The 27874-nt window shown below is 43.5% G+C and overlaps 2 protein-coding genes across 7 annotated transcripts in view; both read right to left on the bottom strand.

Moving 5' to 3' along the window:
- PPM1B (protein phosphatase, Mg2+/Mn2+ dependent 1B) overlaps positions 1-27874 on the bottom strand; it is an 84867-nt gene that overhangs the window by 35181 nt on the left and 21812 nt on the right. For all 5 annotated transcript variants that reach the window (XM_058165226.1, XM_058165225.1, XM_058165224.1 and 2 more), the window contains exons 2-4: positions 10937-11071; positions 6935-7802; positions 4928-5045 (exon numbers count right to left, since the gene is read on the bottom strand). In XM_058165226.1, coding sequence (XP_058021209.1) covers positions 4928-5045; positions 6935-7780 — 964 coding nt within the window. In that variant the 5' untranslated portion in view covers positions 7781-7802; positions 10937-11071. The remainder of the gene's footprint in view (positions 1-4927; positions 5046-6934; positions 7803-10936; positions 11072-27874) is intronic.
- On the bottom strand, positions 21727-26875 carry LOC131189221 (uncharacterized). 2 transcript variants are annotated; one of them, XM_058165222.1, is made up of 2 exons: positions 26731-26875; positions 21727-26629 (listed from the first exon to the last, which is right to left on the bottom strand). In XM_058165222.1, exon 2 carries the CDS (start codon positions 24656-24658, stop codon positions 22034-22036), a length of 2625 nt encoding a protein of 874 aa, XP_058021205.1. In that variant the 5' UTR covers positions 24659-26629; positions 26731-26875; the 3' UTR covers positions 21727-22033. The 2 variants fall into 2 exon arrangements, with proteins under 2 accessions (XP_058021205.1, XP_058021206.1); XM_058165223.1 differs by having other exon boundaries at positions 24655-26629; positions 26731-26865.

Consider the following 27874-nt stretch of genomic DNA (forward strand, 5'->3'; position numbering starts at 1 on the left):
ACTGGTCTGATCCTCCTGCTCAGACATGACCTGTGTTAAAGCCTCTGATATTTGCATTATGAATAACTTTCATTTGCATTATGAATAAATGCAGGAGATCGAGCTCCTGCAGTTTTGGGAGTGTATGTAGACTCCAGTGCCAGTCTCATCTTCTTTGGATGAGGTTGCCACTGATTTCCAAAGTCCTGAAACTTTCCTTGCAATTGAAGCAATGATTCATCCTTTCCCAAACAAAGGATTGTTTGGTTTGATTGCTCACCAGCTCTCATTGCTGTTGCAGCTCTGGCACTAATGCCTTGCTGCTCTATCTCTATTGGCTGAAATACTGAAGAGCGGGAAATCCCATTCTGCTCCGCCTCCTTTTCAACTCTTGCAGAACTTTTCTCAATGGCTTTTTTCCTCCTCAAAGTCTCTTTCTCCTCAGCTTTGGAGAACTTACTGGGAAAATAGAGACTTTCCTCTTATCTCAACTGTAGCTGCTTTTGCAGCCATTTTGGGCCCTTCTGAGCTCATTTCTTGGGCTGGGCTTAGAGTAAGGGATCCCTGCTCCTCCCAACTTGCCCTTGTCTCAGAGAAATCCTCCACGTTTGCCCCCTTTTTTCCCTGGGAAGCAGGCAGACTCACTCACTTTAGAGCTTTACTGCATTCAGCCAAAACTGAGCAGACTCAGCCCCTTTATTATTCAAATGATGTCCTGGATCCTCGGCTTTTCAGTTTAAAGCCATAGTAGACTGAGAGCTGATGCTTTTAAGGGATTGCTGCCTGACAGCCCCCCCCTCCACTTCACGGCTGCAAAGAACTCACGGTTCTGCTACCATTAATTTTCTCTCTATTAGTTGGATTCTGGTCTAAAACTCTTTCCTTCTGGAGCATCTTTCCTTGCTTCTTCTGCATGAAAGCTGAGTCAAAAACTGGGAAGGCGCAGTAGAAGGAGGTGGGACTAAAGAAATTAGACTCAGCTGTATTGTACTGTATTTTATCTGGCTGTTAACCGCCCTGAGTCCTTCAGGAGAAGGGCGGTATAAAAATTAAATAATAATAATAATAATAATAATAATAATAATAATAATAATAATAATAATAATAATAATAATAATAATAATAATAATAATAATAAGAAGAAGAAGAAGAAGAAGAAGAAGAAGAAGAAGAAGAAGAAGAAGAAGAAGAAGAAGAAGAAGAAGAAGAAGAAGAAGAAGCAGCTTCAAACCAAGGAAATAGAGAAATACCCATGAATCCTATCAGCACAATGGAGAACTTTGTGAGAACTTTGGAGAGCAAAGTTGGCAAATGGCCAACTTTGTATGCTCACAAAAAGCTGTGCGTTTCCTTAAGCACAGAAACTAGTTGGGTCATTTTGGGCCACTCATTATACATAATAAAGACAGGATAAAAGGAAAAGTAAAATCTAAGGCTATCCCTATTATTGCTTAGCAGAAAGGTATGAGCAGTATGGGTTCTATCAGTTAGTAAACAATAAATCCAACATCCTTCATCACTGGATGAGAACTGTAATTCAGCAACAATGAAAAAGTATGCATTTCCAGGATACTGGGGAAAATATGATTGGATTTTATATGGAAAATAAAAGCATTGGATTAGACTAAATATGAAAAGGTATTAGCAGATTGTAGCACATGACAAATTTTGCTTGGGAAAGGAAGCTAAGCATTATCAAGTTTGATAGTTGGTTCTAAGAGATCAGGAGGAAATACTGTAAGCCAGACTGAAAAGTCAGAAAGATTTATTTATTAGATTTATATAGCTGTTCATATTATGCATAATAAACCAGGGTGGGGGAGTGGGGCTTAAAAATAATAATAAAAAGCATAATACTGTCATAAAACACCTAGTGCCCCAACAAAACAATACAACCTTCACATCCAAGATATACACTTCTCCAACACTTGGCGGAAAAGCCAGGTCTTCAGGTCCTTTCAGAAGGCAAGAAGGTTGGGTCTGCTTGATGTCAGGGCAAAAGGTGTTCCAAAGGCAAAGATTTCAATTGGGAAGTTAGGGCCTGTAAGGGCCTGCTAGATGGCAACATTTAAGGGATGAAATGTGGCATATAGCCACCCTACTGAGACCTGATAGAAATAGCAGATACCCTCAGGGAAAGGCAGCCCCACAAATAACATGGATTCAAAAGCAGTTGTGAAATGCAAAACTTTTTACTACCAGTTCTGTAGGCGTGGCTTGGTGGGTGTGGCCAACTTTTTTTTTTTTTACTTTTTAAATTATTTTTTACTACCTATTTGCCCGAACTGGTAGTAAAAACTGCTTTAAAAAAAAAAGGTTCCAATGATTGCGCGGCACCTTTTTTTTTTAAATCACTGTAACCGGAGCTAACCAGTTTCACCCCTGTTTTAAAGGTAATCAACACCTTGAATGGCACCCAGAAAAGAACTGGAAACCAGTGCAGCTTAAGCAGCAATGGTGCAAACTGAGCAAATCATAGGATACCCAGAACTTCATGTATCACTGCATTCTGGATCAGCTGTAATTCTGGATGGGTCTTCAAAGGCAGCCAAATGTAGAGTGCATTACAGTAATTCAACCAGTAAGTGACTAGGGGATGAGCAAGGTGTCCTAGTCTAGGAATGGGGCAAAGTGAAACAGAGAAACATAGCTGCCAGCTGCTCCTCCACCAAGAGCAGCAAATCCAGTAACAACCCCAAACTGTGCACCAGCTCTGCCTGTAGGAGTGCAACAATAAGTGATGATTCCTGAAAGATGATTCCTGAACATAAAGGGGGAACCAAAAACCCATAGCCATTCTGTCATGCTATGCTTGAGTGAAAGCCAGCTCTTCCCCACCCAAATATTTATAGCCTCCAGGCACTGAGACAACTCTTGGACAATGCTGCTTAGGCAGCCAGGAATAGCAAATGATGTGCAACTGGATATCAGCAGTATACTGGTGATACTCCATGGTGCCTAATAACTTCTCCTATCAGTATCATGTTAATTTTAAAAAGGAGGTAGAAAAGAGTTAAGCCTCCCACCACCACTAATATTGACTTGAATCTGCCACAGAAGAAGCAGCACTGCAAAACAAGGCCGTCTCAATTCCTAGAGACAGTCCAAAAAGATACCAAGATCAGTGATATTGAATGCTGAGAGATCCAGGACGACCAAGATGGATGCACTGCCACTATCCCAAGCCCTCCAGAGATAAAACACTAGTACGACCAATTGTATCTCAGTGCCATAACCTGGCCTGAACCCTGCCTGAAACTCTACTTCAGTTAATTTGGTGAGCTGAGCACCCATTACCGTCTTCCCTAATAGGATAGGTTGGAAATTGGGCAAAAGCTGTCTTAACAGAGTTGGATCCAAGACCTCTTAAGAAGTGTATGTACCACTGCCTCCTTCAAGGTAGGTGCCCCCACCCTAGCAATGAGGCAATACTCACATGAACCCACTGAATACTATTTCCCAGGAACCCTTAACCAACCAGGATAATTCTATCCATTTCCTTAGGAGTAACAAGCTCAGGCTCTTCTATATAGTGGATCTCAGATGTGCCACCATCACTTTCACAGGACTTTCCAGCCAGTAGCCAACGCTATGCAAAGTTGAGTAACTTTATTTGACAGATGTCAAGAACACTCTTCACACCAGTCAAACATGGGCTCTCCCAGTCCTTCCTTACCCAGAAGAAATCTGGTCATCCTAAACAGAATCACCAGCTGATTATCTGCAGAAGTAAGAGCAGAAAAGTAAACTCACTTCATTGTTCTTATTTCCACAAGGTAAGTCCTAATAAAGGCTCTCACCTGTAGCCTTGCTCTTCATCTTTTGCCCGCAAATCTATAAGTGTCCCTTCTGCTGTTTGATCTCCCACAACTCTTTGGTAAGCCAAGGAGTATTCTGGGATCCGTAATCAAAAGGAGTCCAAACGAGGCCAATCCAATTCCAAGACCCTCATTATATGCTCATTCCAAGCTTGGACCACAATTGACCAAATTGTGATACAGAGCTTCTGGAAAATTCCCTTCTTGATTTTAACAGGTCCATCAATTGCCTCAGATGGGCTGACTAAATAGTCCCTACCTCTCTGCAGTGGGGGTGGACACAGAGAATTCCAGAACCAAAAGGCTAACCACTTTTGGCTATTGGGAAGTAAACTGCAAAGTTGTGTCCATCTAGTTATTAGGATCACAAAGTATCATTACTAACCTGAAAATTGTCCCCAAACCACTGACATTTCCAATGTTGACTTCAGGTTTAGTAGACACACAGTATTTCTATAATTTATCACATTCTGAACCTGACATTGTTATTAGGTTTAACAAAACTTTCTAGTATTTGTCAACTAACTATTCACGTTTCCTGTTCTTTAGAAAGACATTTTCTCTGCTATTATATAAATAAGAAACTATTCCCATCAGCAGTAAACTAACGAGTCTAACTTAAATAAGTTTAAATTTTGCAAAATAAGAAACTTTGTTCTGCTGAACAATCAGCAAGCTCTTAGACAAACGGCTACATCTACTCTAGGTTACTCTGACTCAGGTGATCCAGGTGCACGTTCACTATATTCTGTTTTCTCTTCCCTTCCTATGCTCTAGTCCAGTGACAGCTAACCTTTTTGGCACCAAGTGCTGAAACTGGAGCGCCAGAACCCGGAAGAGAGCAGCTGGCTGGTGCGCATTCACGTGGCAGCCAACTTCTCTTCCGGGTTCCAGCAAACGCACTGCAGAAGAGAGCAGCTGTCGGTGTGCATGCATGCGACAGAACCCAAAAGAGCAGCTGGCAATGGCACGTGTACCCACAGAGAGGGCTCTATGTGCCACCTGTGGTACGCGTGCCATAGGTTTGCTATCACAGCTCTAGTCCACTTATGTTTCAAGTTGCCCCAACCATTCTAAGAAAATAATCTAATGGGGGGGGGGGGAAACTAATACAAAAATCAACTTCTTACCTTCCACCCGTGATTCCAAATGCTTATCCAAATCTGCATCTCTTTTCATTGCCTCATCTGAGACCTTAGGAGCATTTGAAAAGCAAACTAGAACAATACTCATGTTATCACGACTTCCCTATATTTGGGGAGGAAAAAAACATGACATAATTGAGATGAATGTTTATCCTTTTCACAGCATTAGATTGCATATTTACTCAATTAAAATATTTCAAAAACTATGTGCAATTGAGTGCCAAACTTAATTAGGTAAACTACTATTAAATTGTGCTATTGACTAAACAGTTTCTAACAAAAAAATAAAGATGAACTATTTTCATTTCTTCTTTGCATGCCTTCAAAATCTTCTCTGGAGGAAAGATACTTGAGAGAGTTAGGCCTGCAGAGCTGAACCAAAGTCCAACCGACTAGGTAGACTGTTCACCCAACTTTAGGACTGAATCCTAGCCAAACTCCAGAATGAGGTTCAGTAATGAGAACTACTCACTAGGAGGTTGCAAATACAGTACAACAATACAGGACTGCAGGAATCCAACTTGGCAGCAGTCTTATGGAAAGATCTTGGACAATTAACCAACCACCAGCTGAATATCAGCACGCAATAAGATGCAACAGGTAAAAGGGTGGTACAGTCTGGTACTGCATTCACAAAAACACTGTGTGTAGATATTAGATGCTAAAAGAGTTTTCATCTCCTCTGCACTGGACTGATTATACTTGGGACTGTGCCCAGTTTGTTAATTTATATTTCTTTATAATTTCAATAGTTAAGGTGAAATTCTCATCAGTAATTCTGGACATCAGATAGTATTTTAAGAACAGTTGATTTTAAAAAAACACTGGGATGGCAAACACATTCTCAATTACTAAATTACATCACGAATAGCAGATGTAGAAATTATCCAGGCTCAGTGTCTGTGGAGAAGAGGAAAAGGGCCATGTGGAATTCAGAAGGGAATGTTGTTCCAAAGAATTAGGTGTAGTAAAAGAGAAGAGATAACACACTTTAAAAGAGACATGGAGAAGCTAGAGTGGTTTCACAGGATATTGACTAGAACAAGGGATCTGGAAACCAAGCCCTATGAAGAATTATTAAGAGAGTAGGCAAGTTTAACTTGCAAAGGGGAGAAAATGTGGAAGGGATCTACAAAATAAATGGTCATAGGTTGAGGACTACCTATAATGACAAACTCCCTGTCAGTTGAAGTTCTCAACTGGAAGCTACAAAGCCAATTATTGGGATGGTGTAGTGGATTTTCTCATTTATGATTCTTCAAGTCTTAATTCTGTAGTATATGAAAGACTGAAATTCATTTAAATAATTTTAGATATTTGAAATATTTGAGTTATTAACACTTTGAAAATCAATTTCTGCTTTAAAAAATATCAAATATAAAACATCTGTGCTACATTCTACTTAAGAGATTTAGAAAACTGAAGATTGGATCTTATTTGTTTACAAATAATGAACAATTTGAATATATATAAATTTCTGTAACATTAATTCTGGAAATTTTAAAGCTTTACTCTAAAGGCTATATATGCACTTTAAATAGTAATGTGAATTTCATTATTATCAAATGTAAATCCTGGAAAAATCAATGATAATAATATTGGTTTAAGTGGGGAGGGGAAGAGCTTAAACAATGAGCAGCAAAGCACAATTTCCATGCCTTTTTTTCTTGAAGAAGATACAATATTGCCTTTGCTTCCTGAAAAGAATCTAACTTCGGAGTGTTTTAAATATTCTCCTTCAAGGGTAAACATAAACGTTAACTTTTAAGAGTAAATATAAACTAGGCTGTGAAAAATTTAAAAATGGTATTTGGGTTGCATAAAGTAATTGCCAAGCCCAAACAAATAGCAGGTGAATGCTTAGTACGATTGCATCACATGAAGCTGGACTCATCAATAACAAATCTATGCTATTTTTAGAATTAATTTTTGTTCAGTTTGAACAGTAAAAGGAACATCCAAAATAACCTTTAGTCTGAAAAGTTTATGTACCTTGTGTAAACAAGTATCCACTACCCAATTGCACACTTTTTCCAGATCATCCGATACTTCAAGCCTAGATTTAACGAATTCACAGAGCTCCTCGTTGCTCATTACATCCCAGATTCCATCACAAGCCAAGACAATAAATTCATCCTCTTCAGCTCTTACAATTTCATAAACCTCTGGTTCTGGAGAAACAAGTTGTTCTGTAGGACCTTTGCCATCAACACATTTGTAGTCATAGTCCCCCAGAGCACGAGACACTGCTAATGAGCCATTAACACGCTGAATCATGACACTCCCTCCTGCATTTTGAATTCTCTCCTTCTCCCTTGGATTGCAAGGCTTGTGATCTTGTGTTGAAAAACAGACCTGTCCATTCCTATATAGAACAGCACGTGAGTCTCCACAGTTGATAAAATAAATGTGCTCAGGTGAAATCATAACTCCCACTGCTGTTGAGCCACTCCTGTCCATGCCATTTCTGAGGTCTGAAAAATTGCGCATATATTCATCAATTTTCAAAAAGCCAGTTCTGATTCCACTCTTAACATTTTCTACTGAAGGTTCAAGAGCACAGCCAGGCTGTTCTGTTCCCCTGAAGTCTTCATTGTTAGTGATATGTTCTAATAAGTGGTTTGAGCAGTAATTTGCCACACGAGATCCTGCGTGGCCATCATAAACAGCAAAGAAAGACCAGTCCTCCAAACCGTGAGGAATTCCTACAACAGCTGTGTGAGCATCTTCCATTTCAACTCTCCAGCCTTGCATACTGCTGAGGCCATATCGCAGGCCATTTCCTGCCCCATGAGCATTATGTTTCTCAGTTTTTGGTTTATCCAAAAATGCGCCCATGTTTCCTAATTTACAAAGGTATCTGCAAAAGAAAATGTGATCCTGAGTAGAGTAAATTTCCTAATACAACACAAAACAAGAAAAAGCAAAGTCCATCTTCATAACAGCCAAATAATGATAATTATTTCAGACTACTTGGGAAATATAACCTTCTTATAGAATGCACTCTATCAAGACTTGTATTCAGTCCTTATCCATTCCATTTTAAAGAAACAAATGGCTTTCAACCAGGCTTTCTTAGTATTAGTTTTAGTTTTTCAATGTAAAATGTTTGTTTTAGCTGAGAGTGTCCTATCGACAAAATAGTTCAAAATACTATTTGAAATACTTCAAATACGCAGTAATTATCTTTTTGTTACTAAATAATAAAAAATGTACAAATCACAAATCCCACCTTACATCTGCATGTCATATCTGTAAATTAGCCACAGTAGTTTTAATATGCATAGTTCTTTTACTTATTGTATTTTAAGTATGAAGTAGCAGATACACATAAATATTTCCCAGCTATAATCAGTAATAGTTGAACAGAACACAAGCATGTGAATCCATATATAAGAATAAAGATTAAAACAGTACTCATGGTAATTAATCTAAAATAGTATTTAGTAGCCCAACATCTAGATATAAAGTTCAGACAATTTCCTTTTTATAGCTTAAAAAAAAAAAAGAAGGGGGAAGAGGCAGCCATATCTTGCAACAACTTACCGTATTTTTCGGAGTATAAGATGCATCAGAGTATAAGATGCAGCTTAGTTTTATGGGAGGAAAATAGGGGGGGGGAATAGGTACCTGCCTACCAGGTATTCATCTGGCTAGCCTCCTTAGTCTGGTCAGCTTCAGCACATAAGTTTGCTGGTTTTGAGTGCTTGCATACTTTTTATCCCCTACTTAGGGATAAAAAAGAGCTTCTAAAGCACAGCTGAGAAGGAGCAGCAATGAGAAAAGCAGGCAAAGCTCAGAAGATCGCTTCACTCCTAGTGCCTCATTAGGGCTGAAAAAAAGCTTCTAAAGCAGAGCTGAGAGTTGGAGGGAACAGGCAAAGCCCAAGGAAGATCACTCCGTTAGAGCTGGAAAAAAAGCTTCAAAAAAGCTACACTCAGAGTATAAGACGCACCCAAATTTTCAGCCTCTTTTGAGGGAGGGGGGGAATGTGCGTCTTATACTCCGAAAAATACGGTAACTATAAGGCTGTTCAAAGCAGTGGACATCAGTTAGCATCACGAAGCTATATTCAAAAAATAAAAACAATTGCAACTTTTACAAGGCCTATGCTGCTGCTTCAAAAGCTGTCCCCAATTGCCTCTGGAAATCTGTGTATGCATTTGGCTGCTTTAATGCTCTGAAGAGAATTGCTTCTCTCACATCAATACATTTTACAAAATACAGTACTTCTTTCAAACATTTTCTACAATTCCTGAAAACAGTACGTATTTCCCCCAAAGCCAACATATTTAAAAAGAATTTATAGATCAGACAACTCCAAAGGATACAGTTAACCTCAATCTTTTCAAATCAATAGTATAAACTAGATGGCATCTACAATATTCTATGAATCAATGGTGTTCAGAAATCATAGATCAGTCCCAAATTACCCTCCTCACAAGATCAGGTTACTTACATAAACTGAGTTACATAATAGATAGCATTGTTCCTGGCTGATGAAAAAACATCTAAAACTTGGTTAATGTATGGTAAATGGCTGAGATGGAGAGCCCACTCTGTGGGTACGCCAGCCGTCGCCCAGCCCAGCTCCACCGTGCATGTGCGCATGAATCTCGCTAGCCAGCTGGTCTTCGGGTCTCTGCTGTGCACATGTGGGGGGTGGGGCACATAAGCAGGGGGTGCTTGCATTGCATTTTGGGGGTTCACACACATGTGCAGCCCCCCGCCCAGGTTTGGGCCTCGTACAGCGCCCCTGTGCCCCATTTTGGCTTCCAGGTTGGTGCAGGAGGCTTTCCAGGCCAAAAAATGGGCCCGGGGGGGGGTCGCACAGGCAAAGAGGCTGCAGCAGCAGGTCATTCGCACAGACAAAGAGGCTGCGACGGCAGGTTGTTTGCAACAACAAAGAGGCTGTGACGGCAGGCTGTTTGCATCGGCAAAGAGGCTGCGGGTCAGGCCATTTGCACCAGCAAAGAGGCAGCGGGCCAGTGTCTTGGAGCAGAGTTGTGCCCAGCTGCACCAACAAAGGCCAGAAGTAGCCGCCTGACATGTTTGGTTTCCAGGTTGATGCAGGAGGCTTTCCAGGCCCAAAATGGGCATGCGGCGCTGTGCGAGGCCCCTCCATGCCCTGTTTTGGGCCTGGAAAGTCTCCTGCACCAACCTGGAAGCCAAAACAGGGCCCAAGGGCGCATGTGTGAGGGAGCTGGGGCACATGCACAGGGAATGTGTGCGCATGCACCGGGAAGGACGCATGCAAGGTGGGGCTCGCATTGCATTTTGGGGATTCGGGCATGCATGTGTGCATTCGCACACATGCTTTGGGTACTCAGCCCCAAAAAAGGTTAACCATCAGTGGTATATGATGCACAAGAGAATATTGTTTAACTATCAGAGGTTACAAACTGCTACTATACAGGTAGCCATTTGTTTGGTGACCAAAGTTACAACAGCACTGACAACAGTGACTTGTGATCAGTCCTCACTTAAAACCATCACATCCCCATGGTCACATGGTCAAAATTTGGGCAATTGGCAACTGGCATGTATTTACAAGAGTTGCAGTGTCCTGAGGTTAGATGATTACTATTTGCAACTTTCCCAGCCTGCTTCAGATGAGCAAAGTCGATGAGAGAAGCTGGGGTCGCGTAAGAATCTGTGATTCCTTTAACTGCATTGATCTGATTAACGACCATGAGAAAAAGGATGTAAAATTGGGCGCGATTCACTTAACTGCCTTGCTTACCAAAATAAATTCTGATCCCAATTGTAGTTGTAAATTGAGGATTATTTGTATTTTTGTAAATCTGAAGCTAATGGACTTCAATTAAGAATAATGCTGAAACTGAAAACTCATAAATACGGCAGAGAATAAGAAAACAGAACATCTTAGGCACATGCCTGTTCCAAACATACTCTATGAATACATTAAGTTCAAACAGCTAGAAATCAGTTATGTACGCCATTACATCTAATTAACCATCAAGAAATATTTACCTGTTAACTGTATTTCTGCCAATTTTTGTTCAGTTTTAAAAATTTATGGTTTACATTCCTTCAGGCATAGAACAGATTAAACTTGAAAGCCTTCAAATCATGCAGAATGCACTACTTCCTGTAAATTGGAATTTCCTAGGAAAAGAGATAATATTAATTAGAACATTATATTGCAGAATGAATTTGCAGTTTAGGAATGCATATTTCATTTTGCTATCTTTATTATAGTTTCAGACACATACGACGTTAAGATTTCTTTATAAGTCTTTATTAACATTACATCAAAACTTTCAAATAAATTTGAACCCGTCATTGAAAAAACAGACTATTCACGGTACAATTCTCTTCTAGGGTAGACTAAAATACACTTAAATCAATTCAATGAACTAAAGGACCAATCTAAGTCAAAATATATTGCTAGCTTTAAAATAGCTTTAGTAGCTTTAGAAGATTTGCAAATAATAAATAACCCAAATGTATGCTCCATTGTGGCAACATTACTGAATTCAAAGGGAAAAATTTCTATAATTAGTTATTGTATTAATCAGAATAAATATTATATCTGAAAGAAAAAAAGACCCTCTATTTTTCTCCAACTATTTCAAAGCCGATGTAGGAAAGGCTGGAAGAGATTGGAATTACTTCCTCTCCTTTCCAATGAGAAAAGGTATTTCATAACAGAAATATTAACTTATACAACCTGTATAAAATAAAACAGAGGTGAATAACCCATTAGGCTACAGGATTGAGCTGCAAAAATCCAGATGATAAAGAGTTTTGATACTTGTTTGATATACTCTAACCTCTATAGACTGCTGATAAATTTTGGCTATATGAAGATATGCTACTAAAGTGACAGAGAATAAAAAAACAAGATCAGCAAGCTATGCAAAAATATTTTCCAATGTGCTGCTGCTGCTGCTTTCTGAAACCAGTTTGTCCCCTCCCTTTTTTGCTTACTAACACTGCTATCCACTGCAGCTGTTTTTTAACCTAGACTTAATGCTGAGAATTTGCCAGTTAATTTCTGTAAGAGCATGACTAAGACTTCATACACCCCTCAATAATTTACTATTAAGAAAAAACAGATTTCCTCTTTCCTTTAATTTCATTTTCCACATTAATATCCCTTCCCTCTTATTCCAATCCTCTGGCCTCTGAATGTATAACAGAGGATTTATCAGCACACTGAAAAAACATGGCATGGCAGAAATTAATTGCATATGATACTGAATGGAACAAAGTAATAGATCTATGGATTTTACTGAGAACAGGGGATAGACACTTTAATATGTATGTGGTAAAAAATAAAAGTTAATATATTCAACAAGGAAAGACTATTAATTATTTTATATTCCCATCCCCATCCATCCTTCCATCTATAATTAATCTAACTCGAATCATTTATTTAAAGATTTAATTTTAATTCCTCTCAGTTTTTATAGGGGATCCAAGCTACTATGTGAAGGCAAACTAAAATTCTTGATACAGAAAAATATAGTGCTTTCTAATGTAAAAAAATAGTTTTGGAATATTTTCATAAACTGCATGGTCTGCAAATATACATTCAATCTGAATTCGTGCAAGTTCCTGTATTTTCTGCAAAATGCATTATCTATCAAACAATGCCTTGTTATAGAACACAATGCATACATTTCTTTTTCTGTTTTTCCCTATTCTTTCTATAGAATTTTTAAAAATTACAAAAATAGTAAACACATATTAAGCATAGTATGAAGCTAATTTTGACACAACATAAAACAAAACCGAAATTCCAGTTTGTCTAAAAAAAAATCTCAGAATCAGTCTGTTGGAAGGGATCGTTTTAGCTATTACATCTAACTTCCTACTGACTGCAGGAATCCAAATTAAAGCATCCATGATAAATGTCTGCCTAGTCTCACACAAATACATTCATTGGACAGGAGTCCAACATCTCTCTAACTAATTGTGTCAACTGTCAAACTCTTTTCAGTGTTAGGAAGTCTTTTTCACCCTAAGATTTCATCATGATCTGCCAGTCTGTAACTTAAATCTATTCTATGTCCTGCAATCTGGAATAGCAGAAAACAGACCCTGACACTTTTCACTGCAACAGCCTTTCAGCTATTTGAAATGTGCTATCATATTTTCTATCATCTTCTCAAGTCTAAACTTTTCCAAGTTCTTCAAATCTCAGATCACATGACTTTTTCAATGATGCCAAGCTGTCGTCTGTTTATGAAATTTCATTTTATTTCCAAATCATTCCTTCAATCTCTCAAAATCTTTTTAAATTTTGTCTTTATAAAGTATTACTTTAGAAGCATTTCTCACTCAAATGAATGTACCTTTAAAAAAGCATTCCATTTTATTATACTTTACCCAATAACTGATTAAATTAAAATTTAATTTAATTAAAAATTAAATATAAAAATAGTGAGCTAGTAATGTATCCACTAAATAGTCTTGCTATCCAATTTATTTAATTAGAGTGCAGCATGCATTGGCTACTTGTTAAAATGCTTTAAAGCTAATTGAACAGTATTTCCCTAATCTTTAGTCCTGGATTTATGGACTGATCAATTAACAACTGTGTGAACTTATGATGTCGTAAAACATCACACTGCACCCCTTCTTTTTGACCTCTTTAGGGAAATGCTTTGAGACTGCAAAATGTTAGGGTCTTGGGAGAAGTGGATCATAGTATAGATTCTACGGAGATTCTCAGTCATCCAGGTCATGGTTGTCCCAAAGGTGCTTTTCAAAAAGCACCTGGACTTTGTTTTTTTCGTGAAGATGTTTTACTTCTCATCCAAGAAGCTTCTTCAGTTCGATTCAAAGAAAGTCCACTTGCCTTTTGAAAGTATCTTTGGGACAGTCATGGTATAGCTTTCATTATACTTGTTATTGAGCTCGAACAGAGCAGAGATAGAAATGGTTGAGAGAGACAGATCACAAGATGCCATAAGGCTCGGTCTTGCTTGCTCTCCCTATTTAATATCTACATGAGACTAGTGAGCAAGGTCTTTTTGTTATTGTTGTTGTTAGTTGCAAAGTCGTGTCCGACCCATCGCAACCCCATGGACAACGTTCCTCCAGGCCTTACTGTCCTCTAGCATCCTCTGAACTCCATTTAAGCTCACACCTACTGCTTCAGTGACTCCATCCAGCCACCTCATTCTCTGTCGTCCCCTTCTACTTTTGTCCTCAATCCTTCCCAGCATTAGGCTCTTCTCCAATGAGCCCTTCCTTCTCATTAAGTGGCCAAAGTATTTCAGTTTCATCTTCAGGATCTGGCCTTTTAAAGAGCACTCAGGGTTGATCTCCTCTAGGACTGACTTGTTTGATCACCTAGCAGTCCAAGGGACTCGCAGGAGACTTCTCCAGCACCAGAGTTCAAAGGTTTCAATTCTTTGGCGCTCAGCCTTTCTTATGGTCTAGCTTTCACAGCCATACATTGCAACAGGGAAAACCATAGCCTTGACTATACGCACTTTTGTTGGCAGGGTGATGTCTCTGCTTTTTAGTATGCTGTCTAGATTTGCCATAGCTTTCCTCCCCAGGAGCAAGCGTCTTTTAATTTCTTGGCTGCAGTCCCCATCTGCGGTGATCTTGGAGCCCAGGAAAATAAAATCTGTCACTACCTCCATTTCTTCCCCATCTATCTGCCAGGAATTGAGAGGGCCAGATGCCATGATCTTAGTTTTCTTAATGTTGAGTTTCAAGCCAACTTTTGCACTCTCCTCCTTCACCCGCATCAAGAGGCTCTTTAGTTCCTCTTCGCTTTCTGCCATTAGAGTGGTATCATCTGCATATCTGAGGTTGTTGATATTTCTCCCGGCAATCTTAATTCCAACTTTTGATTCATCTAGCCCCGCCTTTCTCATGATGTGCTCTGCATATAAGTTAAATAGGCAGGGCAATAGTATACAGCCTTGCTGGACTCCTTTCCCAATTTTGAACCAATCAGTGGTTCCGTGTCCAGTTCTCACTGTTGCTTCTTGACCCGCATACAGGTTTCTCAAGAGACAAATAAGATGGTCTGGTACTCCCATCTCTTTAAGAACTTGCCACAATTTGTTGTGATCCACACAATCAAAGGTTTTAGCATAATCAATGAAGCAGAAGTTGATGTTTTTCTGGAACTCTCCAGCTTTCTCCATGATCCAGCGTATGTTGGCAATTTGATCTCTAGTTCCTCTGCCTCTTCGAAATCCTGACTGTACTTCTGGTAGTTCTCAATCCACATACTGCTGGAGCCTAGCTTGTAGGATTTTAAGCATAACCTTACTAGCATGTGAAATGAATGCAATGGTGCGATAATTTGAACATTCATTAGCGTTGCTTTTCTTTGGATTTGGAATGTAAACTGACCTTTTCCAATCCTGTGGCCACCGTTGAGTTTTCCAAATTTGCTGGCAAATTGAGTGTAGCACTTTTACTGCATCATCTTTTAAGATTTTGAATAGCTCAGCTGGAATACAGTCACTTTCACTAGCTTTATTGTTGCTCAGATTCCCTAAGGCCCTTTTGACTTCACATTCTAGGAAGTCTGGCTCGAGATCAGTGACCACCCCATCGTGGTTATCAGGGATGTTAGGCTCATTCTTGTATTTATTTATTTTATTTATTTTATTTGATTTTTATACCGCCCTTCTCCCGAAGGACTCAGGGCGGTGTACAGGCAAGATAAAACCAACAATACAATATACAGGTTAAAATACCATTTAAAAAACTTATTTAAAATTAGCCTGAAATTAAAATTACCATAAACTAAAAACCCCGTTTAAAATTCATAAAATTTCACATTAAAAATCCAATTTAAGCCAGCCCCGCGCGGATAAAGAGATGTGTCTTCAGTTCGCGACGGAATGTCCGAAGGTCAGGTATTTGACGTAAACCCGGGGGAAGCTCGTTCCAGAGTGTGGGAGCCCCCACAGAGAAGGCCCTTGCCCTGGGGGCCGCCAGCCGGCATTGTCTGGCGGACGGCACCCTGAGAAGTCCCTCTCTATGGGAGCGTACGGGTCGGTGGGAGGCATGTGGTAACAGAAGGCGGTCCCGTAAGTACCCAGGTCCTAAGCCATGGAGCGCTTTAAAGGTCATAACCAACACCTTAAAGTGCACTCGGAAGGCCACAGGCCCCACCCACCGGCCCCCACCCTTCAGCCAAGCACAGGCCTTAATTGGTGGGCAGCTGTGGTGAGCAGAGCGGTGCGAGCCCAGTGGGCTGCAACTGGAAGGTTAGGCCAATGGTGGGGGAGGAAAATCTGCTCTGGACCCGCCACACTAGGCTGAAGGGCCGTCTCGGGGGCTTGTGGGTGGACACGGCAAGGCTCAGCTGCCTTTTGTTGCTCTGGGCTGGCAGCAGTTCAGCCTTCTCAGCTGGCCACGACCCCTGATTCCCGTCTAGTCTTCCCTTTCTCCCATGACTGGTGATAGAGAGGAAGGTGAGCCATTGCCGCTCATCCCCCCCCAGCCCACATCTCACCCCCTGCCCAGACTCTCCGCAGCTGCTGGCCCTCACCTGCTGAGGCTGCCAGCAGTCAGGGAGCACAAGGCTGCGCTGCCCACATTGCTTTTCTGCCAGATGGCTTCCCCGCTGGCCCGCGCCCTCTGGCTGTGTGCAGGCCTTACTTTCATGGGCAGCCACGGTGGTCAGAGCTCTGTAAGCCCCATGGGCTGGAACTGGAAAGTATGGCCAACAGCAAGGGAAGGAAATCTGCCTTGGACCCACCGCACTAGGCTAAAGGGCACCCTCGAGGGGTACTGTGGATGGAAAGCCTCAGCTGCCTTTCAGGCTTGCCTCTCGGCTTCCATGGGGCCTCCGGGCACCTGCCGCATACTCGCCCTCCCTTCCACCTTGGACCCTGCGACTGGGAGATGTGTCACCCAGTACAGCACTCTTCCCTGAGGGCTGCCTGCTCACCCACCAGCCAGCTGGACTGGTCTGGAAGTGGCGCATCAACTTGCACCCATCCTTGTCCTCCTCCTGCCCAGCTGCCAGCTCCTTGATGCAAGCAGAAGCTGCTGGTTGGAGCAAGGGGAACTGCAGTGCTGCACCCGGCAGTTTGGATGAGAAGGCGCAAGCAAAGCGGCAGCTGCTCTTGCCAGCAACTGAGCCACAAATTGGCATGGTGGGCTCAGTTACCGGTGAGAGCAGCCGCCAACCTCGCTCGGGCCTTTTCATCTAAACTACTGGGTGTTGCTCTGGTTTCTGCCACAGCCACGCAGCCTTTTCTTCCAATTCTAGCTATGCCTTGGCATTCGCAGCCGCGGCAGCCTAGCACTGCAGTTCCCCTTGCTCCAACCAGGAGCTTCTGCTAGTGTCAAGGAGCTGGCGGCCGGGCGGGAGGAGGACAAGACGGGCACCATGTGACGCACTGCTTCCAGGCCAGTTTGGGCAGGGACTGGAGAGCTGTGCAGGGACGGCTCACCCAAAAGAACTACAGCAGAGCCTTGCAGCTTTTATTTGCCGTCTGGCCTCTGGGTAAGGCCCCTCCTCTTCCTCTCCCCTTCCCCTGCCAGCAGTGTACTGTTTTTCCAAACACCTGGGCCAGACTGGGCAGCAATTCCCAGGGAGGCGCCCCGATCAAGTAGGCTCAGGCTGTATCCTGCGGCTTGCATAAATCACTCCCACCCCTTTAAAAACAGCCACCAGGTGCTTCTCTCGGGCACCCAAGGCCAGTGAGCAGCTCTTCCAAGAAAGGGCGGAGGCAGGCATTCCAGTGGAGGTTGGCTTTGGTTGCTTATTCCTCACAAGCACTCTGTCCACCAGAGAACTCAAGCGGCGAAATGCCGCCTTCTCTTGGCCCTGTGTTCCCAGGCACAGCTTCAGGCAGAAGGGCTTGCTTTGGCCCTAGGCCAGAGCGGTGAGGAGGCGACGACATGAAGGGAAGCCATGCGACCGGAGGCCTGGCTGTCGCAGCCTGCAAGAAAATCACGATCTTTGGTGCCACCAGCATTACAGGACTGCCCATCCTGTGCAAGCCCTGGAGGCGGGGGAGGCAAGGGAGGTGGCATCGGCCTGGGGAGCAGAACAAGCGGGGGACCAGTGAAGGGGCTGCGAAAGGATGTGGCTGCTTCCTTGGAGAAAGCAGCGCAGCGGTTGACAACTGGGGGGGGCGAGTACCAAAGGAGAATCTCCTCGCATTGTGGCTACGGCAATGAATATGAGAAGCCCAGCCAATGTTTTGAGCAAGGTTAACATCTCCAGCCTAATGAGTTCTCTGTTAACACTCACCACTCACCACATCGATATACATAGATATTTACCAACTCCAGTTACTGCAAAAATGAACATTGCAAATCCAGTCACTATCACTTCATCAATGAATCTCCCAACACCAATGACATTAGCTGGTCCTTTAAATATAGCCATGAGACCTGTGGAAAGCATGCCTTTCCTTCCCCAGGCATTGCCAATCTCGCCCTCCTGGTAAAAGAAAAAACCTAGAGCAAAAACTTCAATGCAGTATTAAAAAGAATGAAAAAGGGGACTACTGTGTATTGTTTAATGGACTAAATTGGCAAAATGGACGGCTAAATTGGCCATGCCCACCCAGTCATATGACTTAGCCAAGCCCATCCAGCCAGTCCGGCCCCCCAACAGTCTGAGGGACCGTGAATTGGCTCCCTGTTTAAAAAGTTTGAGGACCCCGGTCTAAACAGAAAAGTATGTCATTCTCTATTCCATTATCCAAATCTGAAGGCTAAGAGTGATCATCTTTCTACCCGATCATATCAACGTTCTAATTTATTCACTGTTTAAAATGCCTGAATGAAGAGAGATCTCAGTTCATTCTCCTCTTTAAGAAGGGAAGGGCAAACTAAGGATTGGTATTCCGGTCTTCAATTCACTCAACAGAAAAGCTTAAGTTTTTCCTAACTCTCTGCTTAGTGATGCTTCCAGATTAAACAACTGTCTTTTTATACTTTCTAAGCGCTACTAGAATCCACATCCTAGGTAACCCTGGTAACAGAAGCTAGCCAGCATAATGCCTTATCGCACTGGCCAACTTAAATGTGCAGTAAAATACATGGTAGCTCCTTCTCCTTCAAGCGTCTATTCTGGACTTTGAGTTGCAAAAGGGGTTGGGAGTAAAAGAAAGAAGACAGCTTTTCTGGCAAACTCTTTCTAATTCTACTTCAATGTGCTTTTGTTAATTACTGCAATTGCCTATCAATACAAATAAGCAAATGAGACAAACTGTGTACTGCTGTTCATACTAAGTATTAAAAATCTTATGATGAAGTGCCTTCATTTCTGACTTTGATAATACTATACACACACATACACACAGAGTGTTATGGTTCTCCCCAAAATACAACACAAAAATGGTGCAAAACCATTCAAAGGTCACTTAGCAAAGCTTTGTGGTTGTTATATTTCCCAAAAAGTTCATCATGGCTCCTATTTCAAAGGTTCTCCCAGGTGTCTTCTACATCGACATGACCACACAAACAACCTTTCTTGGTTTTTTAAGAGGGGAGGATAGATTTTTTTAACTTTTCTAATGATGCCTGAAATATATGCTGATTCACAGATTTATTTTCCAGGAAACCTTTATAGTGAACATAGAATCATAGAGCTGAAAGGCACCTTGGAGGTCTTGTAGCCCAATGCCCTGCCTAAGGCAGGAGTCCTTGCATCATGTTAGACAAATAGTTTTGTCCACTCTTTTCTTGAAAGCTCCAACAATTGAGCACCTACAACTGGGAGACAAGGTGTTTTATTGAGTACAGGTAGTCCTTGACTTATGACTCCAAGTGAGCCCAAAATTTCTGTTGCTAAGCAAGATAGTTGTTAAATGAGATTTGCCACATTTTACGATCTTCCTTGCCAAACTTATTAAGTGAGTCACGGCAGTTGTTAAGTTAGTAACAGTTGTTAAATGAATCTGGCTTCCCTATTGACTTTGCTTATGAGATCATCGCAAAAGGGGATTACATGACACTGGGACACTGCCGTTACAAATACAAGCCAGATGCAAAGCATCTGAATTTTGATCAGGACCATGGGGATGTTGCAAGGATATTAAGTGTAAAAAAATGGCCATGAGTCACTTTTTTCAGTGCCACTGCAACTTTGAATAGTCACTAAATGAATGGTTGTAAGTCAAAGGCTACCTGTAATAGTTCTATCAGGAGATTTCTAATTTCCAGGTTCAATACTGTATATACAATATACATATTCAAGAAAGGCAGATAATCCATTGCTCTCTTAAAGCCATTTGCCAGAAGGCTTTTATTCCCTTCCACTTTGGAATCCTGCTGATCAGGGTACATGAAAGATTCTGTTACATATATTCCAGCAAATGTTTCATGGATCAGCTAGACAGGCTTAATAGTTCCTTATTTCATGTTTAAAACAACTGAGAAACAGAACTTTGAGGATTGAAAGGTAAAGAATACGTAATTATGAGAAACTATCAGAGTGAGTATTTACATATACTTTCCTATTTCCACCCCATTGTGTATTAAAAGATTCCCCAACATGTACAAACTAAAACATTAACAGCTATTTCTCTTATAGGGACTTACTTGTCCTTTTCTCATGGGGATGTCTAAAAATGCAGCTGTTCTTAGTGGGGAGCAGTCCATCCACACAAGGACTGACTTTAGTGCTTTCAAAACTACTACTGATATTATGCACCACTGTCTAATCCAGGGATGTCCAAACTTGGCCCCTTGAAGAGTGGTGGACTTCAACTCCCAGAATTCCCTAGCAAGCAACTTGCTCATGTTTATAGCTCATGCTGGCTGGGGAATTCTGGGAGTTGAAGTCCACCATTCTTCAAAGGGCCAAGTTTGGACACCCCTGGTCTAATCTAATGTGTTATCTACAAGTCATTTTTGAGATGGATTATAAATTGCAAATCTTACGGTAAAATAGGGCTTAATTTTGAGGATTTGTGTCTTTTTTATTTCACATTTTGCTTGCTGAAAGTTCTATTAAACTCAGAAACATGCATACTCTTTGAAGCCATTTTGATTATTCTTAATGAAACTGTTTTTCATATGCTAGACTTCTTTGCTTTGTCACAGATGAACAACAGTTATGATTTTTCATCTCTCTCTCTCTCTCTCAATAATATGTATGTTTCTATCTATACCAGCTTGGGCTGCTATCCAAAATAAAAATTTTCAATACCAAAAAAGCTATAAAGCACATAGTACAGACATCCAAATTATGATTCAAAAGTGAACACAAAATACTTACTAAGCAAACTGAATTTGCAAGCAGAACCCAAAAAGGCAATATAATTAATTGAGTTTCAGAGATGCTCAAGAAACACATTTTTTACCTACAGCATTGAATAACCATTCATTCAATAGGGTGGTCTATGATCATGGTTTGAGCACTTGTCAACCAACTGGCAGTTATAAGTATCCTCTGATCATATGTTCATATTTTGCCTTCTCCCCACAAGCAAAGTAAACAGGAAATCCAGCAGGAGGATACAAATAGTCATCATGTAACTATAGGACAACATGAATGCATTGAATTCGCCTAACAACGCAAGTGGAACTGCTGCAACAGTCAGGTGAAAGCAACCAGAACCACTTGAGAAAGGGCGTTGGTTTACCTGAACACATCTTCTGTCGATTGCAGGGACAGCAGTCAGATTGGGGAGTGACTCCTGTCTGATGACAACTGAGTCTGCCGGTTGAGAAGCTCCTCCTCTTCCTCTTGCCTCCCACTTTCAGATGAAGGAGATACGGCAGACTGGCATGCTGAGCTGAAAAAAACAAGGGGAGACCCCCCGTCCCACCCCTCCCTGCCTAGCCTGTAACAGATCCCCGGAGGACCAAGAATAAATGACAGGGTGGGGCTGACTGCTGTCCCTGCAATCGACAGAAGATGCGTTCAGGTAAACCAACGCCCTTTCTCTTCGATTGCTGGGACAGCAGTCAGATTGGGGACATGCCAAAGCTGCTACCCTATAGGGAGGGATGAGAAACTGAGTCCGACGGTCCCGGGAGTGGAATAACCCTCTGGAGGACCCTACGACCAAAGGCAGCATCGGCTGATGCAAACCTGTCCACCTTATAGTGTCTAATGAATGGTGAAGGAGAAGACCATGTGGCAGCCCTGCAGACCTCCTCTAAGGATGCCTACGTAGCCCAGGCAGCAGAGGTAGAGGCGCTACGGGTTGAATGGGCTGTGATGTGGCGAGGAATGGGAAGGGCTTGAGAGGAATAGGCTGTGGCAATAGATGCCCTAAGCCATCTCCCTAAAGTGGGTGAGGAAACCTTCTGACCTAAAGAGATTGGTTGAAAGGAAACAAAACGAGCCTCCGATCTCCGAATGGGAGAAGTTCGCTTAAGGTATATCTGGAGAGCCCTGCAAACATCAAGGGTGTGCCAGGAACGTTCTAGGGCATGAGACGGGTTGGGACAGAAATTAGGAAGGACCAACTCCTGAGCCCTATGAAAGGGAGTGTTGATCTTGGGGACAAATGTGGGATCTAATCTAAGGACTACTCTGTCCGTGTGGAAAACACAAAGGTCCGGTCTAGAAGAAAGGGCTGCTAGCTCTGAAATCCGATGGGCGGACGTAATCGCTACCAAAAAGACTACCTTATACGTTAGGAATTTCAGGCCCACCTCCCGTAAAGGTTCAAAGGGGGGTTTGGTGAGGGCATTAAGAACCCTAGAAAGGTCCCATGAAGGGTAGCGGTGTAAGGTGGGAGGTCTGAGATTGGAAGCAGCCCGTAAAAATTCCCAAATGAGAGGGACTTGGGAAAGGGAACCTCGAGCCCTGCAAACCCTGATGGAGGCCAGGGCTACCTGCCTACGTAAGGTGTTAGGGGAGAGACCCGCATCTAAACCGTCCTGGAGAAAGTCCAAAATACGAGAGGTGGAAGCCTCAGTGGGAGCCAAGTTCCTCTTGGAGCACCAAGAAGCGAACCTAGCCCAAGTGGCATCGTATATTCTGTTCGTGGAAGCTCGTCTAGCTGACTGTAATGTCCTGATGATGCGAGGAGATACGTCTACTTCCCTCAGGAGGCGCCTGACAACCGCCAAGCGGTTAGCTGAAGCCAGCTTGCTGACGGTTGTATCAGGGATCCCTGAGTCAGAACCACCTTGTGAGGCGGAATCCTCCAGGGAGGTTGGACTGATAGGGCTTGAAGATCCGCAAACCAGGGCCGACGAGGCCAATGAGGTGCTATCAAGATGATTTCCGCTTGCTCCTCCAATAGTTTCCTGACTACTTTGGCAATTAAGGAGGGGGGGGAAGCGTATAGAAGGCCGGGAGGCCAACTGCTGCATAGAGCATCCACACCTTCGGCCCCTGGAGAAGGAAACCTGCTGAAAAACCTCGCTGTCTGGGCATTGGCCCGTGTGACAAAAAGATCGACTTCTGGAGAGCCAAATCGGTTCGACAATTCCTTGAACAAATCCAGGTGAATGCTCCATTCCCCCTGGTCCAGTGTGGTTCGACTTAGCTTGTCTGCCTGGACATTCGCCACCCCTGAGATGTGAGTTGCCTTTATCGATCTGAGGTGCCGTTCCACCCAAAGGCCCAAGCTCTCCGCCTCCCTCATCAAGAGCCGAGAGTGGGTCCCTCCGAAGCGATTGACATGGGCCTTTGCAGCCATGTTGTCTGTTCTTATGAGAATGTCGTGACCCTGAACTCTGTCCTGAAAGACCCGTAATGCCAGGTGGATGGCTCTCAGTTCCAGCCAATTGATATTGTGAGATAGATCGTGAGGGGTCCATTTGCCCTGAGCCATTTCTGACTCTAGGTGAGCCCCCCAGCCATAAAGGCTTGCGTCTGTGGTCAAGACCAGACGATCTGGTTCTCTGAAGACCGTGCCCTTGTTCACTGCTGGAGAAATCCACCAACGAAGAGACCTCCGAACCTTGGTGGGGAGAACTACTCTGCGAAGGGAGGCTCCCTGCAGCTTCCTTTGGAACGGGAGAAGAAACCACTGCAGGGGCCTGCAGTGAAGGCGTGCCCAAGGGACTATCCCTATGCAAGATACCATCTTCCCCAGAAGCTGGGATAAAGACCTCAGAGGAACAGGGTCCCCTGACGTGACTGACTTGACCAGTGACCGCAAACTGGTCAGGCGTTCCTGAGACAGAAATACTGTGGTGATGGATGTGTCTATGACTGCCCCCAGGTGTTGGATGCGAGTCGTCGGTACCAAATGGCTCTTTCCTGTATTGATGGAAAACCCGTGGCTCCTTAAGACCCGAAGGGTCATAGACAGATCCAGTAGGGCTAGATGTACTGACCTGGATTGAATAAGGAGATCGTCTAGATAGCACTGAATTCTGATTGGCAAGGTCCGAAGATGACCTGCCAGAGCAGCCATTATTTTGGTGAATACTCGAGGAGCCGAGGCAAGGCCGAATGGGAGAGCCCGATACTGGTAGTGCCGACTCGCATGACAAAACCTTAGGTATTTCTGATAGGCTGGGTGAATGGGGACATGGAGATACGCTTCCGTCAAATCTATTGAGGTAAGGAAATCCCCTTGGCGCAGGCCCTCCAGTATGGACTGGAGAGAGTGCATCTTGAACCGCCGATAAACTACACGACGGTTCAGGGATTTTAAATCCAGAATCGCTCTCCACCCCCCCGAAGATTTCTGTACCAAGAAAAGGCGAGAGTAAAACCCCTGCCCCTGCTGGTCCTGGGGAACCGGCTGAATTGCTCGAATTTCCAAGAGGTGATCGATAGCCGATTCCAGCAGGAGCCGCTTTGCCCGATCCCGTGGGAGGGGGCATCGGAGAAATCGAGACGGAGGGGTGGAAAGAAATTCCAGAGAGAGGCCCAGCCGGACCGTCTCCCTCACCCAGGAGTCCGTGGTTGAGATCTCCCACTGGCTGGCAAAGAAAGCCAGGCGGCCCCCAATGGGAAGATCCACGGATTTGTCAGCGGTATCTATGGAATGGGCGACCCCTTCCCCCTCGAAAGGGACGCTTGGAAGGACCCCTCTGACTAGGGTTACCTGACCTATCCTGTGACCTACCCTGACGGGAGGGGAAATAACGCTGGGGTCTGTTACCTGAAGGTCCCTGACCTGAACCTCGAAAGGAACGAAAGGAAGAGCTAGCTGAAGGACGGAACTCAGATCTGCGAGAGAGAGAGGGAAGAACCCTACGCTTATCCTTAGTCTCAATGAGTAAAGGTTCCAGAGAGTTACCAAAAAGCTTATCCCCTTGAAAAGGAGCAGAGGCTAAACGCCATTTATTCTTAGCATCTGCCTGCCAATGACGGAGCCATAATAGGCGGCGTGAAGCCACCGTGGACCCTATGGCCTTGGCTGCAAAACAGGAGGCATGCATAGTAGAGTCAGCTGAGTACTCTAAGGAAGCCACAATTTTATTGATGTCCTGATGAGAGCGGACATCAGAAGATGGTAAACGCTCCTGTAATTGTTTGATCCAAAGAAGGGCAGCCCTATTGAAAAAGGAGGCTGCCAAAGATGACTTGACAGACCAAGCAACCGCTTGGTGAGTTTTAACTAAGGAATATTCGGAACGTTTATCCTCTGGCTTAAGGTTCTCTTCCGGAGGTCCAGCCGTGACTGAAGGGGAAACTAATGCTGCTACAGGGGAATCTACCACAGGGATCTGAAGCAATTTAGAAACCTCGGGGGCCAAATTGAATAATCTTCTATCTAGTGCTGAAGGGTTGGGCCCCGAGGCAGGAACATTCCATTGGCGTATAAGAACATCCTGGAAAAGCCTGGGGCCTGGGATCTCCTCAGGTTCCAGAGCTGGTTCCTCAAATAGAGGAATGGAAGACTGACTAGGCTTGGAAACAGAATCAGAGGTAACTGGTGCAGCAAGGCCAGTGGAAACCCTGGCCTTATGCAAGAGAGACCTAAACAGCTGAGGCTTAAAGAGACCTACGAACGAAGGTTGGTCTGGAGAAAGGTCCTCATCCTCAGATAAATCTAAATCCCTTACATCCTCTACTCCAGAAGAGGCCTGGCTAGGAGGAGCCCCAGTGAGAACTTGAGCCCCTGAACGGGCCTGGTCCAAAGTCAATTGAGACTGGCATTCTGATGCACTATTACACTGTGACACCCAGGTCTCTGTTCTACGCTGCCATTCTGTAGCTAGACTCTTTTGAATTGCTGCTTCAATCATGTTGGCAATTTCAGGAGCAATAATTGGTTCTTTTTTAGAACCCCTGGGATCTGCTGTTTCCTCCCCCCCTACAGAAATACCTTGCTGAGGAAGGGGTAGCTGAGATGGAATATCAGAGGAAACCTCCTGTGGGGCCATGCCAAAAAGTCTCTCATTAATCCCTCCTGCTTTAGCCAAAGAGAGAGATTCTCTATCAGGAGAAAGCGATAAAGGGGCATCTTGCTCAGTGATGGGGACCCCAGGACTTTGAATGGCAGAAGTGGATGGCTGGGCTGTGGCAACAGAAATGGTCTGCTGAGGGGAGGCCTCCTGAAGGGCAGAAAGTCGCACAGCCTTTTCAATGGCCTTCTCAATGGCCTTATGGCGTTTGAGGGCATCCTTATCCTGGGCTGGAACAGATTGCCTTGATTTAGAGGTTTGATGTCTAGAGGACTTGGACCTCTTAGAGGAATGAGATGACTCAGGAGATTCCTTTGAAGAAAGGCCTCTCTTGCGTGATTGATGAGAGGCAGAGTCAGCCATTCTAAATATGGACTAGGCCTCAAAGAGCCACGAGGCAAATCCAAAATGGAGGGAGCTAATTGTCCGATTAAAGCGGCCCTAAACAGAATCCAAACAAATAACAATAATGAGCTATAAGGGGAATGGAAGAAACCCCTAAGCTCTGTGCCTCAAGGAAAATCAAGAGAGAAGCTTCTCACCGTCAGAATAGTCTCCAGAGGTCCTTCCAACGTTTCCAGGCCCCTTTCAATCCAAGGAGAAGAGGCCTGTTTCCCACGAGGCTTCAGAAAGCCGAGGGAGGAAGCCGGTTCCAGGAGCAGCTGCAGCAGGAGCTTCCCTCCCAGCTCTGGAGCGAAACTTGAAAAGAAGGCTGTGAGCAGCTTCCTCGAGGCTTTGGAAAGCCGGGGGAGGGGGAGGAGGTGAAAACCGGTCCCAGGAGCGGCTCCTGCTGGTGCCTCTCTTCGCTGCAGCCAGGAAACAGGCAATTAGCTCTGCAGAGCTTCCTGGCTTGCCCACGAGGCCTTGAAAGGCCGAGGGCGAAAGCCGGCTTCTGAGCTTGATTCCAAGGCGTGAAAGGGCTGCAGCCTTGCAAAAAAAGACGTCCAAGCTCTATCAGAGAGAAGCCTGCCACCAGCGGGCTTGGGCGTGAGCCTTTCTCGCTGGAAAGAGGCCCCCAAAGCAGTTAAATAGGGAAGCCTCTGACGATAGTAAGGAAAAACTCCTTACTCCTCTAGTCTCTTTCTTTTCCTTTTTTTTCTTTTTTAAATCTAGAATAATTGCTGGGCAGCTCAGCAAAATGTGTCTTGTCTGATCAGAACTGAGTCTGAAAGTGGGAGGCAAGAGGAAGAGGAGGAGCTTCTCAACCGGCAGACTCAGTTGTCATCAGACAGGAGTCACTCCCCAATCTGACTGCTGTCCCAGCAATCGAAGAGAAGAGTCTCAACTGTAGTTTATTGCTAACAAACTATGTTGCAAGAATCTTGCATTCCTTTGGGAATAGCAAGATAAGACTTTAAGGAATCTGAATCTGGCCTGTGACACTTACTGCAATACAACAACTCTGAGCTTGGCCCCTCTTGACCTCAAGTCTAACTGGAGATTCCACATCAACTACCATTATAAGTGAGAATAGTCACGTGAAATTGTGGCCTCAATTACCATTGTTAAGCGAGGACTACAGTACTTATAATTCTGAAGTTCAGAATAATATGCCAAACAAGGATCCACTGTTCTCTATGAATATAAAGTCAAAATCTTGTTTCATATATTGATACTTGGTATCTGCAAAGTACCATTTATTCCACAGTTTAAATACCCATATACAAGCAGAACAGTTAGCAAAAT

This window comes from Ahaetulla prasina, chromosome 1 (assembly GCF_028640845.1).
Source record: "Ahaetulla prasina isolate Xishuangbanna chromosome 1, ASM2864084v1, whole genome shotgun sequence".
NCBI classification, from domain to species: Eukaryota; Metazoa; Chordata; class Lepidosauria; order Squamata; family Colubridae; genus Ahaetulla; species Ahaetulla prasina.

Coding starts and splice junctions, on each gene's coding strand:
- LOC131189221 (XM_058165222.1), bottom strand. CDS start 24,658: ATGCCCCCTCCCACGGGATCGGGCAAAGCGGCTCCTGCTGGAATCGGC.